General features: G+C 42.5%; 1 protein-coding gene across 2 annotated transcripts in view; it reads right to left on the bottom strand.

The window, feature by feature from the left end:
- The window catches only part of LOC144784313 (ankyrin repeat and fibronectin type-III domain-containing protein 1-like), a 2,450,348-nt gene that overhangs the window by 76,600 nt on the left and 2,358,652 nt on the right, over positions 1–15,096 (bottom strand). For both annotated transcript variants that reach the window (XM_078663012.1, XM_078663013.1), the window contains one exon: positions 11,586–12,223. In XM_078663012.1, the coding sequence (XP_078519138.1) occupies positions 11,586–12,223 (638 nt within the window). The remainder of the gene's footprint in view (positions 1–11,585; positions 12,224–15,096) is intronic.

Genomic DNA, 15,096 nt, shown 5'->3' with positions numbered 1-15,096 from the left:
TCTCCCAAGCGCCTCGCTCTGCGTTACTTTCACAGCTGCGTGGCCAATGCTTGTTGTGATCGGGTGTGAGCCACACACCCCCCAAGCCACTCTCATCTGCTTCGTACCAATGGGAAGGCTAATCTACAGCGTGGCATGTTTCCAATTCCTAACAGGCGCAGACACATGCAGAGCCCACCCTTCTTGCTGCCCAGCGCCACTGCTGCAGTCATTGCCGCGAAGATGCTGTTACGAGTCCCTGCATGAATTCCCGATCCTGCAGCAAGTGCTCTCTCCCAATAACTCGCCCTCTCCTTACTGCTTGCCTTAGATAAAACGCACAACGTCTTATCCTCCCACTGTCTGCAAGCACTCAACCCAAGCCAGCTATTACCATCGAGAAAACAAAAAAGAAAAACCTAGCGGGGAAGATGTGCTGTGATGAGTTATAGTCGACCATGGAGATTTGCGTTCCAATTCTTTTCATTGCGTGATCCTGGGGAAATCACTAAACTCAATGGCAGGTCCCCTTCCTGACAAAAATACCTGCAATAGATGTATTACATGTTCCTGTGGCTTAAAAAATGATACTATTTTCACTATTATTATTTTTGTTCAGCACTCTGTATCTGCCACTCTATTCAGAGGGCTGCAATTGTTGTGCTGACTGGCTTGTCTCACTTGCAAGTATCTGCTGTTGTATGTAATGTTGTTCATGTATATAGGAAAAGCTTCGTATCAGAAGTGACATCACTGGTTCAAAGCTAAACTCCAAGTTATCCTGTGGCACCCCTTCTCGTTCTCTAAAACAATAAGTGGCACTGGGATAAAAATGTCTGTCCGGGAAATGGAGCCCCGCTTGTTATGCCAACAATTACTGAAACAGTTTGCCTCAATGTGGACATATTCACTGCATGGTACGTTCACCAGCACGCACTTGCCTTAAAGGAAAGGCAGTCACACACTTGCAGTACATCCTTTATGTCAGTCTCGCGCAGCAGCGTACTGCCTCCTGCATGCCGACTTTTTGCAGGGCTGTGATAAAATGATGATGCATCGGCGTGCCAAATGGTGCCGAGAAAGAGGCATCCAGCGGCTGCCCCATTCAGGTCACAGCCTGCAGCAGGCTGCAACGCGTGGGTACGGGGGTGTTACTTATACAGCACAGCAGCCATGGGACATTATGTTATAATTTATGTTGAAGCATGCCCTGATCTATACATTCTGACATCTTTTTGGGACCTGTGCACTTAATCAAAGAACATTGACAGTGCACTGGTCAGCAGTTCAGGGTTGCTCTTTTCACAAGATGTTGCAGATTAACAGGTTACAGCATTCCTCAGCTTAGCATAATACCCTGATCTTTACAAATGAAGCTGGATGTGGCTTCTCTTGTTCCAAGACCATGCTGTGATCTGTTGTACAATTTATTAATATTTCTGTTACAGTCCATAGAACATTCTTTGCACAACACATAGGAAGGCCATGGCTCGGAGCAGCGTCCTTATATTTTTCTGGGAGGAGTGAGCAGGATTCAGTCTGACATACTGACTTGACTGATTCAGTATAGCACCACGTAAGTGGTAATACCACACATTCACCAATGATGCATCAACCCACTGAACATCAATGATGATGCAGCAGACTGCCAGAGGATGCAAACTCGCTTTCCTGAGGCACTGCTATGGGATCTGGGCAGCGTCATATGCTAGACGTGCCTGGATGCTGTGACAACTCTGCCTACCCTTCACCCTAGGGTGCACGAGAGTCATGCACTGCTCTGTGAATTGCCACACTGTCTTGAATTAGGATAATTACAGCAACCTCTTATGTTACATGGATAACCTAACCCCAGTTGCAGTTCAGGATCTTCACTGTACCCCATGAAGGCTGTCTTATCATACGCATTCCTTAATCAGACTGCATGACCCACTGTGTGGTAATTGTATAGCTCTTCAATACCTGAGGTGACAGCACCCAGGATAATGTGCTGCATGACTAAACACTCATAAGGTCCCAAAGGCGAGATCTATTGGCTATGCCAATGCTTGTTTTCCCTATGAATCCCACAGGGAAATGTTTTACTTAGCTTGCTGTGTGGATAGGCGTCTACGGCTATCCATCATTCCAACCACGCAATATCAATCAGATGGGTCACTACAGCCAACAAAGTCCAGTGATAGCATCAAGTTGGCAAACCCAACCTTCTGAACCTCTCACACATAAAGACAGCCCCATCTTCCACCTCTTTCGCACCTTCATTAATACCATGTTTCATAGTTCGGAGACTCCCTTATCTTGCAGTTCTCCGAATGGGGCTGAGATGTCCCTCGGTCGAGTATTCCTCCAGTTGTTCTTGGCATTGTGCTATATCTTTTAACCAGTCCTTAACAGGAGGGAACGTGTTGTGCCCCCAGTACCACTCGCATTGCTTAATGGCATCTGCAAGAAGAGATTTCAGTTATAACCAGAAAATCAGGTTGCCAGAATGTGCAGTTCGTTCGAGGATCCCAAAATCTCACATTGGACAAAGGGTAAAATATTCCCTTCACTAATTGGATCCATTTATTTTTCTAATTTAATATCAAGATCTGCAGATAGTACGAGGATAAACCGTCAATAATATTTTGTGGACGAAACCTTTGAAGTTCTTAAAACACTGTAATACAAACATCTTTAAAAACTTCGAAGCACATTAACACCAAATGACAAAACAATCATCTAGTGAAGTTGGAGCTGCCTGCCAAGTATGGGGTAATTCCAGTCTGTGGTTTTTGTGGTGTGGAGGGCAAACATTCCTTTGGGACTTAAAATGGAAAAGTCGTCTTTAGAGGACTCCCCTTTTAACTAGTTCCAACTGCACGGTTCGGCACGACACTTGACACAGTGAAACTTGGCAGCATGCAATGTGTGCCAAGTTTTGTGGTGATGTGTCGAACGTTACTAGCAAATGTTAAAATATCTTTTAAATGGTAACTGGTATAACTACAAAACACTAGCGCTGACTCTGTGAAACATAAGTGTATTCTCTGAAAAACACACGGTTAAAAAAGAAAGTTATGGTTCGGACACTACAAACATTGTAGCTTACCAAGGGAAAAAATACATTTAAACTGACATCATGAGTCCAAAGCAAATCTTAAAGCTCTGGAAATTTGTCAGTTATGGTTTGCTATATGAACCATCACTCACTATCTTTACACGAAAAAATAACCGGACTTGGTATCAAAACATTGTTAAATAGCAACTAGCACCTAAACAACAATATTGCTTTAGTCATAGTGATGTCGTTGATAGCATGTTAAGAGAATTGCCATCAATATAATTTGTTATGTCATACCATGTGCAGGACTTTGAGCAGTCCATTTTGGGGGGTAGTTGTGGTTTTCTAGGTTACAGGTACTGGAGGTGTTTTTCCATGGAAAAGATAAAGTAGTTGTACTACCTAAACACTCATTATTTAATGCGCTTTAACAGTGAAGTTTAGGGATTTTTTTTAGCTGTTGGATGCAGAGTGACCGGCCAGGTGTCCAGTTCAGCTGCCCCCCTACCTGTGCATCCTAGCAGTTGCACTAAGAGCCTGGACTACAAACAGACCCTGCAACCAGTCATCGGTTTGTCTATCTCCTGTCAAGCCTGCCCCTGGCCGTGCACATCTTGTCTTTCATTCGAATGGCCTGTAGCCAGGCCCTGCACCCAACCATCTGTGTGTCCAACACTCGCAGGACACAAAGACTAACATCATATGTGTCCTAGCAGTGCACAAAGAGAGATTTGGTGCCTACCCACTAGTGTGTCCCAGTAGTTGGGTGCAGAACCTGTCCTGTGGACACACATTGTGGCGACACACCCAGGCATCATCACCGCAGCTCTTCGGAACCGCCGCTGCACAAAGCATCTCCCCACAGGGACCTCACATCACCACAGCAGGTCCCTCAGAACCGCAACTGCATGACAAATCTCCACGTAAGGACCTTGCATCTCCTCTGATACGCCATGCATCCTCGACATGGTACTTTGCAGCGCTCCGCAACCAGGATTTAAGATTCTTTTGTAGGCGGGCTGCGCTACATTGCAGTCGAGCCGAGCTTGTGAATTTGTCTTGGTCCAGCTCGACCAGATAACCACAGTTTGTGCTTTGTGCATCTAGGCACTACTTTTACTTAAAATTCAAAATTAGATATCTCCGGTTCTATTGATTGGATTTGTGTTGTTTTGAGCTCAAATAATTTATTGCATTTTACTATTTTGTTGGACATTGGTGTGGGGTTTTTCTTGTGTGGTATTTTCACTTTATTATTGTTTGAAGTGGTGCATAAATATTTTAGGAAAACAAAGGAGAGAGTAAGGGATTGTGCCCACTTCAAATGGGCGAGAAATACTCCTGTTCCCCTGGACAAGGATATGAAAAAACACAAGAAGGAGTATATTCCGACGTGGAGGTCATTCACAATTGGAAAATTAATCCATTTTTTTTAATAAACCCCTCACTCACCACCTAGTGGTGACATGCTTTATCATCGGGGTCCACCCTGGTGGCCTAGCGTCACCAGGGTGTGCTACGACACCTGTAGTACAGTGGAGCAGGTTTGTGAAGTGTAAGTGCAAAAAAAGGGTGATGTTAAAAATTGTCCTGGTTTAGCTTTGAAAAATGAGTTTTATTAAAAAGTAACTGGACAATATTAAAATAAAGTGCGAGATACTGGAAGGGGGGAATTACGACCTACGTATCTCTATATGTGTTGGTGATGCTTTAGGTCAACATGTTTCTACCTTTTGGGAAAGTTCCCGGTATTCATCAGGACCAAAGGAGATGGACGGTGTGAGCCTCCTAAAGGACTCACCCTATCCTAAATCCTTGTTAGACCTATGGCAAAATTGTACCAAAGGAAAAATGCTCTCAAGGTAGAGCAGAAAACAAAAACTAATTACGGTTTTGTTGGGTGCTTCGTCGGGCAGGGGGTAGGTTACATCACGCGGTACAACGTACGCGTTACCTACATCTACCGTCCGCTGCTCGGCTACGGAGCCGAGCAGCGGACGGTAGATGTAGGTAACGGGCCATTCCCACGCCAGTAAACTAATACGTTGTACCGCGTGATGTAACCTACCCCCTGCCCGACGAAGCACCCAACAAAACCGTAATTAGTTTTTGTTTTCTGCTCTACCTTGAGATCATTTTTGGCTAAATCAAGATCTGTTGCTACTTATGAGGCTCTGATCTGGGGGATTTCAGATATCGCACCCCTACAAGTAATTGAAGACAATTTTATTAAGTGGTTGCTAGCGGTCTCAACAGCCTGTAGTAACTTTGTCGCTCACAAGGAAGTCGATCTGCCTTACATTAGCGATGTTAATAAACTGACCCCGCTTTCTTTGTGGTTTCATTGTGGAAAAGGTACAGCATTGTACTAAATCAAAGGATTCTGAAAGATATTGTGTTCTTAGATCACAACCATAAAATCCCTTGGCTTTCCTATGTAAAACATATTCTGACATCACTGGGGCTAACAAAACTTTTTTAACAATCCTGGCCTCTGTGAAAGTTTACCCAAATCAAGAAACTGCTTTTGATAGGTGGGATGGATGTAGGGGGAAAAGATCTGTTGTAACCTATTATGGTTTATCACACTCACTGCAAGAGGTTCCATCATACCTTTCTTTTGTTGAGGACACACAGCATCGGTATATTCTAACTAGATTTTGATTGAACTATAAATGCAATAATAAGTCACCTCAATCAACCATGCACATATTGTTCTTTTGCACTTTTTATGCAAGGACAGGAAACAATATGTTATCCCTCTGTTGAAGAAATTCAGTTATCGCTCCCCAACATCGGCTCTCGCCATGTTACTAAATTTAGAAACCCCTTTTGTTTGTTTCACCATGATTTCTATCCTACAAGCCGCTTTAAGAAGTTGAAAGGCCATTAACGGATCTCCCCTTTTATTTGAAGGAAGTTATAATAGGGTTCGATTATGATTCTACTTGTTTTCCGTCCTAAATTTTCAATGTTATCTAGATTTGCACACTCAACACTTGCATGTATAAACAATGTAAATGCTTATTGTCTCTCGTGCTGAGCTTCTTAACTAGGGCCAGATTTGCATAGCCGTACATAGTATGCACAAACTAGTTAAATGGACCATTTAATGCAATTAATTTTGCTTTTAACACTGTTTTTTATGCCTGTGTATGTCATTTATATGTGTCTTAATCGTATTGACCCAATACAAGGACTTCTGGCCAATGACTATATTTTATTTGGGAAAAACTTCAAATAGTATTTTTAGCCTGTGTTATTCGAAATTACTCCTATACATTGTGGTACATTGCATCTATTATATACACTGTTTTATTCATGTACTTTTATGCATTTAAACAAATGCGAAATAAAGATTGATTGATTGACTGTAATTTTCTTAATATTTATTGCTGGGTGAAGGTTGAGGACTCTTGTCCTGGTTCAGTATAATTTTCAGTTGAAAGAATGTGTGATGACTTATTATTCACATTCCCAAAACATAAACATATATATACAACTCAGTATTGATTATTTGTGGGCAGATTGATAAAACGGGGAAAATGTTAGAGGTGGAGGAAATGTCAGAAATGTCAGAAATGAAGCAGATAGCTTTCAAACTATTTAAATTGCGTTGGGCATTGCCTTTTATCGATTACTCTTTTATAGAGTTATCCTCACTGAAAAATGTGAAGGTAATGTATAAATATCGATGCAGTGAGTCTACTTTTTAACTACAAAATTTGACCTTTTGTTTCAACTAAGCTCAGGGGGCTCCTCAGCCCCAAACCTCAGCCGTTTGTTGAGAAGGAAAGTCACCTTGAGGGCAGAATGCCTGGCCGCTGACTCAAAAATGTCAAAAAATGCGAACTAAAATACAAGCCCAGCAGCAGAGCCCTTCCTGCTGACTGGTTACCTGCCAAGTTTACATAGGGTGTCTGACAAGGGTTTTAACAAATCTGTGTACTTTACAATGTAAGGCTGAAGGAAGGTGCTGGAAGGGCTTACGTTGTGATCTCTACCAGGAAATAAGACACGTGGACAAGGCCTGAAACATGACAGTTCATAACTCTCATTGACAAACTCCGCTTTTTCACTGCGCTATAATCCTGACCGGCAGCCAAACCTACCCTTCGAGTAGGACTTTTCTTCAAAAGCTTAGAAGTGGTTTTTAGGCAGCAGATATGTGTCGTTTGGCAGCGACGAAGAAGGATTTATTGAACAAACGGAATATAATAGTGTTCACCAAAGGATTTACTCACGTTTTGTGAAATGTATTTTGTGAAAGACAATGTGTATGAAATACAAGTTATTTATTTTTCCATTCTGCTCTTTACTCGAACTTTATTGTACTGCTTTGGGAATTGTACTGTCTATAATCCTTGACGGAAGTAATGTTGCAGGACATAAGACTACATTCCAAAGGGACTAAAACACAGGTTTAGATAGTAGTTAGAAGTTAACACCAATTAACAAGCATTGGCAAAGCCAGTAAGTCTCGCCTATGTGAGAGCTATTGACTTTACCAATGTCTTTTAGCCATGTTGTACATCAGCATGGCTCCTGTTCAGCAGTGCAAAAAGTTAGTGGCACAGTCTACAGGAGAGTGGATGAGAGGACAGTGGAGTGGGTACCAGTGGAGTCGCTTAGAGTTGATTGATGTGGAGTGGAGTTGAGTGGTGTGACATTGGAGTGGAGTAGCATGGGGTGTAGAGGCATGGAGTGGAGTGACAGAGTGGAGTGGCATAGAGAGGCATTGTGTGTAGTGGCATAAAGTGTAGTAGAGTAGTGCAGAGTGGAGTGGTGTATATTACAGTGAAATAAAGTACAATGGAGTGGAGTAGAGTAGAGTGCCATAAAGTAGCCTACAGTAGAGCGGAGTAGCGTAGAGTAGAGTGGCATAGAGAAGGGTGGTGTGAGGTGAAGTAAAGCGTAGGGTGTAGAGTTGAATGATTTAGAGTGGAGTGGCGTAGCGTGGTCTATAGTAGAGTGAAGTGGAGTACAGTAGAGTGGCATAGAGTACTGTACTCTCTCAGGGCATAAAGCAGAGTACAGTGGAATGGAGTACAGAGGCATATAGTGGGAAAGAGTATAGTGTCGTACAGTAGAATGGTGTAGAGTAGATTGGCGAAGAGTGGCATAGAGTGGTGTAGAGTGGGATGGTGTGGTTAGAGTGGAATGGTGTGGTGTAGAGTATTTTGACGTGAGTGGCATTGTGTGGAGTGGAGTGGAGTGGCGTAGAGTAGAGTAGAGTGTGGTGGTGTAGAGTATAGTGGCATAGAGTAAAGTGCTGTAGAGTGGCCTTGTGTGGAGTGGAGTGAAGTTATGTAGAGTGGAGTGTCGTGGATTCGATTAGAGTAGGTTGGAGTGGCGTAGAGTGGAGTATAGTGGAGTGGCATAGAGTAGAGTAGAGTGGAGTAGCGTGCATTGGCATAGAGTAGTAGTTGTGGGCGTAAGTAACTAAAGCATCAGTAAAGAAGGCAAATAGGATGACAACTACATAAATAAGAAGCTGCATGCCGGTGTTAAAAGTAAGAAATACTACGTTGCAATAAGACGAGAAAAATCAAAGTAGAGGAAGAAAGCATGCACTTGGTCCTTGCTCCAGGAAGGAGGTAACACAAAAAAGGAAGGGAATCCTACGGGAACTAAGCAATTGAAAGACTGTGAATTAGAGTGACAAAGAAATCAACCGATTGTTTGCTGTGGGCAGGTTGTAAGCCCACTGAATTATAAGCAACACATTTCGCAACTCTGTGTAGGCAAGACCTAAAAATTCATTTCTAGTAGTCAGAGATATAAATATGTCTTACTCTGGCTTTTCTTTTTAAAAAGAGTTGAGGAATCCCTCTTGGATTTCAAAACTCATTTATTTCTCACGTAATCCATGAAACAATGTTCTTGCTTTGTTTCCTTGAGAATATTAATTAATAAATAAAGCTGGAACGATGTGACTGATAGAGCACTACTGAGAAAGGAGTGTCTTCCCACAGCTAGAGGAACTCCGTGATTGGCCAGTTGATAACTCTGTGTATTCTCAAATGGACTTGTAGTTGGCCCGTCTGTCTCATAGACTCCGCTTTCATGTTAGATAAAATAGGTTGTAGATATTTACCAGAAACCTGTTATCGGGTGTGCTAAATACCTCATATTCAATGTTCTCAATTTGGACATAAGTGATTTGCTTTTTTTCGGGGCTTCCTCCCACAATTAATTTTGGAAAGTTTGACCAAGGAAAAACAGCGTGGATTGATAATTATCACATTATTTGGAATATAAAGTTTGCATAGGGTTCAGAATGTTATCGCTCGTTTGTAATTAGGGTCTGATTGGGTATCCCTCTACACAAGGGTGCATCCTCCATGAGTTTTGCAGGTGACGGGATAACCTCAGAAGAGCAGTGGTCTGGAACTGGCTTCGGAAATAGTGTTCGATAGAAATAGTCAGTACTTACTGTGTACAGAGTGCCAAAATATAGACCCAGAAGCCATCAAGGTGACGGACTGTGGACACATGTTTGTTTGATAGGCATTTAGCTAAAGGGGAATATTGAATATGGAAAGTGGATAAGGGGGTGGTGGGGTCTTTAATCTGGCAGAATGGGAAAAACAGTGAAAATTGCCATTTTCATAATAAACATGAACGTCTGTCCGTGAAATAAAGTTCAAAAATAATTTGCACAGATTGATGAGACTGGAACTTTAGTGTCTCTAACTGGTGATTTCTGTAGATGAAATACTTCCATTCCAATTTTTTTTTAAAGTAATATATCTTCATTAAAGCTATTGAAATATAACAAAAGCATCCCGGGCCAATTTACAGTATAATAATACAGCTTCATGTTGTGCTCTCAGATAAAGCCAACTGCCCTGTAGCTTTGTCAAATAATTGGCAAAAATACAATTGTATATGCCCAGTCCTGCATCCATTACCAATCTCCAACAACAATCATTGTAGCATGTTGCTTTGTTTGATGACATTTTCTCAGGTTCTGGCAGTGCCGGACTGGCTGTAGTGGGCACCGGGCATTTTACCGGTGGACCAGAAGGGTGGGGGCCAGTTTTTGACCCATGGGGCCTTGTTTTGTTACTGGGGGACGGTTTTGCAGCAGTGCTGCAATATTGCACCCCTGTAATAAAAGAGGCAGTGAAGCTTGACACTAGCACCAAAACTGGCGCTTCACAATAGCCTTCCTCCTCCATTTCTCCCCAGGCTAATCAAGCAGAGTTGCCAGGACGTCATTCACTGGATGACCCCTTTAACCCTAAAAAACAAATTACTTCTTGAAGGTATTGGTAATCACAAATTGGCCACAAACTCATATTTGCACCCGGTCTTCAATGTGCCAATTGTAGGTGTTTGCTCACACAATTTATAGCGAGTGAAATGTAAATTGAAGGAGCAAATAGTGCACATGTTGTGTTTGGGCACCTTAAAATGACGAATAACAGATCTAAGAGGCCAGATGTAACAAAGGGTTTTACCCATTCTGTGTCTATGGGGAAATGCTTTAGTCCACATGGCTCCAAGTGTGCTAGACTCATTTCCAAGTTGCCAAACTTGGAATCGGGTGCAATTTGCGTATCCACCAATTGAAAACCCTCTGCAAACACAGATTAGTGGGTGCATAATTTGAATCTGATTTTTCAGGGTACATCTTGATCAGGCACCTTACATATTTATTTGTGTGTACCAATTTGGTAAAATCCCCAGCCTGCCATTGTTTTGCTTTCTACTGTTTCTGCTGTGTATTGACAAAAGTCTTTAAAAAGATTTGAAATCAAAATCATTCGATCATGGTTGTTATGTAATGTCATATTGTGGGAAATTACACGTACACACACACAATAGCTTTTGTCTCATAACTGTACCTGCTGACGGCTGTATCTTTTCATTCAGACTGATGAACTCTGGGAAAGAGGCTTGCGGAGAGGTGTGGACAATCATCTTTGATGCTTCAGATGTTGTGAAAAGCTCAAAGGAACAAACATTGACAGGCAGAGCCAGTAAGAAGAAAGAGAGAGACCAGGAGAAGTCACTATGTTATGGCCGGCCACACCATATGCATCAGCGACGTGACATGACAAGGCGCCATCAGCAGAGGAGAAGATTTAGCAAAAATGAACTGTTAGAGGAGGAGACCAGAGGCACACAGCAGCACAGTATCCTATATTAATTTGTTTCATGCTTTGAGAAGGTAGAGTCGCGTGCTGGTGTTTTGTGATCATGTAAGTGCTCTCCACATGATAGCATTTGTGTAAAGACCTTGTGATGACATGTACGGTGTTATTACGAGTTCCATTTCAAGCAGAAAGAGCATGAAACATCTTCCCTTGCAGTGTCCTAAACCTGCGTTCCTATGACGCTTTGGGAATTTTACCACAGTTATGAGAAGCATTACCTAATGCTGTTCCTGATTGTACATATGTAGTGTTGGTGGTGGGAAAACAACATGCTTACTTGACTGCCTAGGTCTGAACCTGGGTCTCCAAGCAGGAAAGGGTAGTGTGCTTATAGAATGTACACTTTGGTGGTTAATTTCAGAGCCTCGCCATACCTTTTGGAGACAGCGTTACAGTACCTTGACACTTGTCTCTTTAGAGAGTCCAGTTTCATACTGAGGAAAAACCCGTAAAGTAACAGAAGCATTCTTCTTTCCCCTGTTTATATGTCCAGTTGAGCCCACTGGCTCCTGAAAGACGTGAGTCCACTCGACAGAGTGTGTTCGAAAGACTGGCATAGGACCATCATCAGGTGGAGAATGATCTGGGCTAAATGAAGAACTCGTCCTGAGTCCAATCGATGAACAGTGGCTTGCTATTCTGGTCTCTGTTGGGGAACTGTCGACAGAACCCGGACAGGACTTGCGAGAAGCCAGAAAAGATTGCTTTGGAAAATCCAGGCTACTTGTGCGAACGCAATATGCTTGCCGCTTCTCTGTGATCCGAAGCAGCTCAATCTGACGACTGGGAAGCACAAAGTCACTGTCATAGAGCTCCGACTGGCGCTGGTGATCTTGAGGTGTCCTGGGCTCATGAGTTTGCAGGACATCAGGGGTGCTGTCCCGCAAGCTTCGTAGGTTTCGCCTCCCACACTCTGGCCCTGATGGGTATACAAGGTCCAACTCCTTTGGACTCTGGGCTCGACTGGAATCATAGTCACTGTCAGTAGCCAAGAAAACCTCAGATGAGCCCTCTTCATCTGATATGCCATGTGAATCTGAAAAAAAGAGCAAGTCATTTGTTTGTAGAGTGGATAACAGGATGCATAGGAATCAAATATTAACAAAGGGTGTCGAGGCACTCAATTGGTCAACCGTAAAAAATACCATTATTAGTTATTTTAATTTAACAACTCTTAATTTAGCTCATTTACATTTACATCACAGAATATCTAACTGTTTACTCAGTTTCATTGACATACCCTCATATTGCAACAATAGTAAACCTGAATGCCATTACAGATACAATTTCATATAAACATTTCCAACAGTCTCTGAATCCTCTATCCAATTTACTTATCGCTACGTAGCACAATTAGTTCCTTACTTTGGAGGTTCATGTTGCTAATGAATTTTACAGGCAGAACGCTCGTAGACACTGCTTCGAGAAACCCTAGACAGGCAGCCTGGCAGACATCAGACCATCAGCCTAAGTAACTATTTAGAGAGTACAGTCAGATGTACTTTTCTCCAACGCAGGACAGCCATAAAAATGACTGCTTACCGTGGGAGAAAACTCCCATGGTCATTAGATTTTTTATTTTTCATTTACAAATTTCCACTTTGGGACTTTTTTTTATTTTTTTATTTCAAAAGTTTTTTATTTAGAAGGTTTCCAATACAGTACAGTAGTAATGCAGGGGGGGGTGGTTACAGCGGGAGTTCTTGCCATCTTTTATGGTTGCATGGTTACATAGGTCATACATAGTATAGGCTGATTTGGCTGTAAATTCTGTAAGCCCCCCCGGAGAGGGTGAAAGAAGGAAATGGGGGGGGGGGGGCTTTTTGAAAAACAAAAAGGTTTGCTTAGCAGATGCATGTAACATGGCGGCCAGTCACTATACTTACAATGTCTTCAGAGGAGCCACACATTGCACAGGGCCCTCTGCCACCACAGGTGGACCCCGGGCTGCACCCTATAGTTCTAAATACCTCCCATAATTAGGAGCAAAAAGGACTCGTACCCATTTTAAGATGGAAGACCGATCCAATGAGAAGACATTTCGTACCCAAATTCTGAATCAGAATTTGTCCCTATTTTATTTGCGTGGATTCTGTACATGTATGGATACAATGGTGCACAAGAGAACAAAAGCGAATGGAAATGGAACAAAACAGATGGGTTAGAAGATGAAATGTGAGATGAAGAACTGAAGAATGGCAAATAATGACAGGGACCTCTTTCCTACAAACAAGGATTTTAGACTTGTACCTGGGAATAGGAGATTCTGGGAGGCTGAGCAGGATATGACCGCAAATCATCAGAACAAAAGAAGAAAAAATGGAAGAGACCAAGATGATAATTAGTTATGTATGAGGCAGCAAGTGTTGAAGCAAGTCAAAAATGAGGACAGTGAGAAAGAGAAGTATGCATGAACATGGACAGAACCCTTTACACCCGAGAGGGGTAACTTAACTATACTGCACACAACTGTGCAGTGGGATTCATTCATAGATTGACATCTGTAGATTGTGCCCAATTAAACAAATATTGTATTATTGTATTTTTGATAACGAAAATAATTCAATGTATTATTGACAAACTTTGCAAGGCCCCCTCTTTAAAAGCATCTTCCATGTATTTGACAACAAATAAATTATCATAGTGTAGACAGCGCAGTGCTCATTGTGGGGGTACATATTTACATTTTGCCATAAAATCACAGAAGCATCAACTGGCATATATGCGGTAAAATAACAGGAAAACCAGATAATGCAAACCATAACCCCAGTGCCAGTTTATTCACATTACAACTAACGATGAGTAAGGACTTTTCAACTGAGTGGTCTTTGTGTGGATCTAATCAGGACTGAGCCATCCGACGTATACACTCTCTATCAAAGATTTCAGGTATCCCCACTACATAACTCACATTTGAGCCCTTATTTCCCCACATGGACACTGTTGGTGATTGACCACCCCTACTTGTTATTAAGAGACTGAGAAAGACGGCTTGAAAAAGGTAAATCTGCAGGAGATACAAATGTGACACATACAGGTCTACCCTGCACTGGAGATTATATGCCCATTATAGGATTTGCTGATTAGAAATTGTGTAGCGGGTGGGGGCAGAACCAATATTGGCAATGCCAATAGGTCTCAAGTTTGTGAGAGTTAGAGCTATTGGTGTTGTAAATGACAATGTCTTTTACCCATGTATTTTGGTTTGGAGTGGAGTGGATATGTGGTGTATAGTGGAATTATGTGGGTTGGATTGGCATTGTTAGTTGTGGATTTGTGTAGTGGAATTATGTGGCATGGTGGATAGACTGGGGTGAGAGCTGCACAGAATGGATTGATAGGAAGACAGAGAGGAGTAGGTAGGGCATGAGGTGGTAAATGAACTCTAGACAGAAGAGCAGAGAGTGTGAGAGAAAGAGAGAAAGAAGGGGCGAGCAGGCGACAGATGCATAAAGAGGGAGTGCCTGTCAATGCAGAAAACACACCAAGAAGAGGAGAAGAGCAAAGGATTGCGGGACGGAAACCTTGAAAAAGCACGGGAAAGAAACCGCGCTCGAAGACCTGAAGTCAACCACATGGGAGAGGTGAGAATATTGTGAGAAAGAGCAAAGGAAAGGGGGGAGAAAGAGGACAAGAGAGAGGGACTGGTTGCTCTTCCCAAAGAAACCTTATTAACCTTAAAGTAAGGCAGGTGTACAGAGAGGCAGTAACCACCCACCAGCTGACTGTGGGGTACCGAAGATGGACAATGGACCAAGAGAATGGTGTGATCTGACAAAGAGAGCAAGGGAAGAGATGGCCAGTGCAAATCTTACAGTTTCCAAGTATAAGTGAGAGCAGCATCGAGATGAAGGGAGGGGTAACCAGAGAGGGGAGTGGGGAGGCGAGAGGTGGAAGAGTGCACAGCAT

Source organism: Lissotriton helveticus, chromosome 10 (genome assembly GCF_964261635.1).
Source record: "Lissotriton helveticus chromosome 10, aLisHel1.1, whole genome shotgun sequence".
Taxonomy (NCBI): Eukaryota; Metazoa; Chordata; class Amphibia; order Caudata; family Salamandridae; genus Lissotriton; species Lissotriton helveticus.
This window is presented reverse-complemented; position numbering and strand designations above follow the sequence as displayed.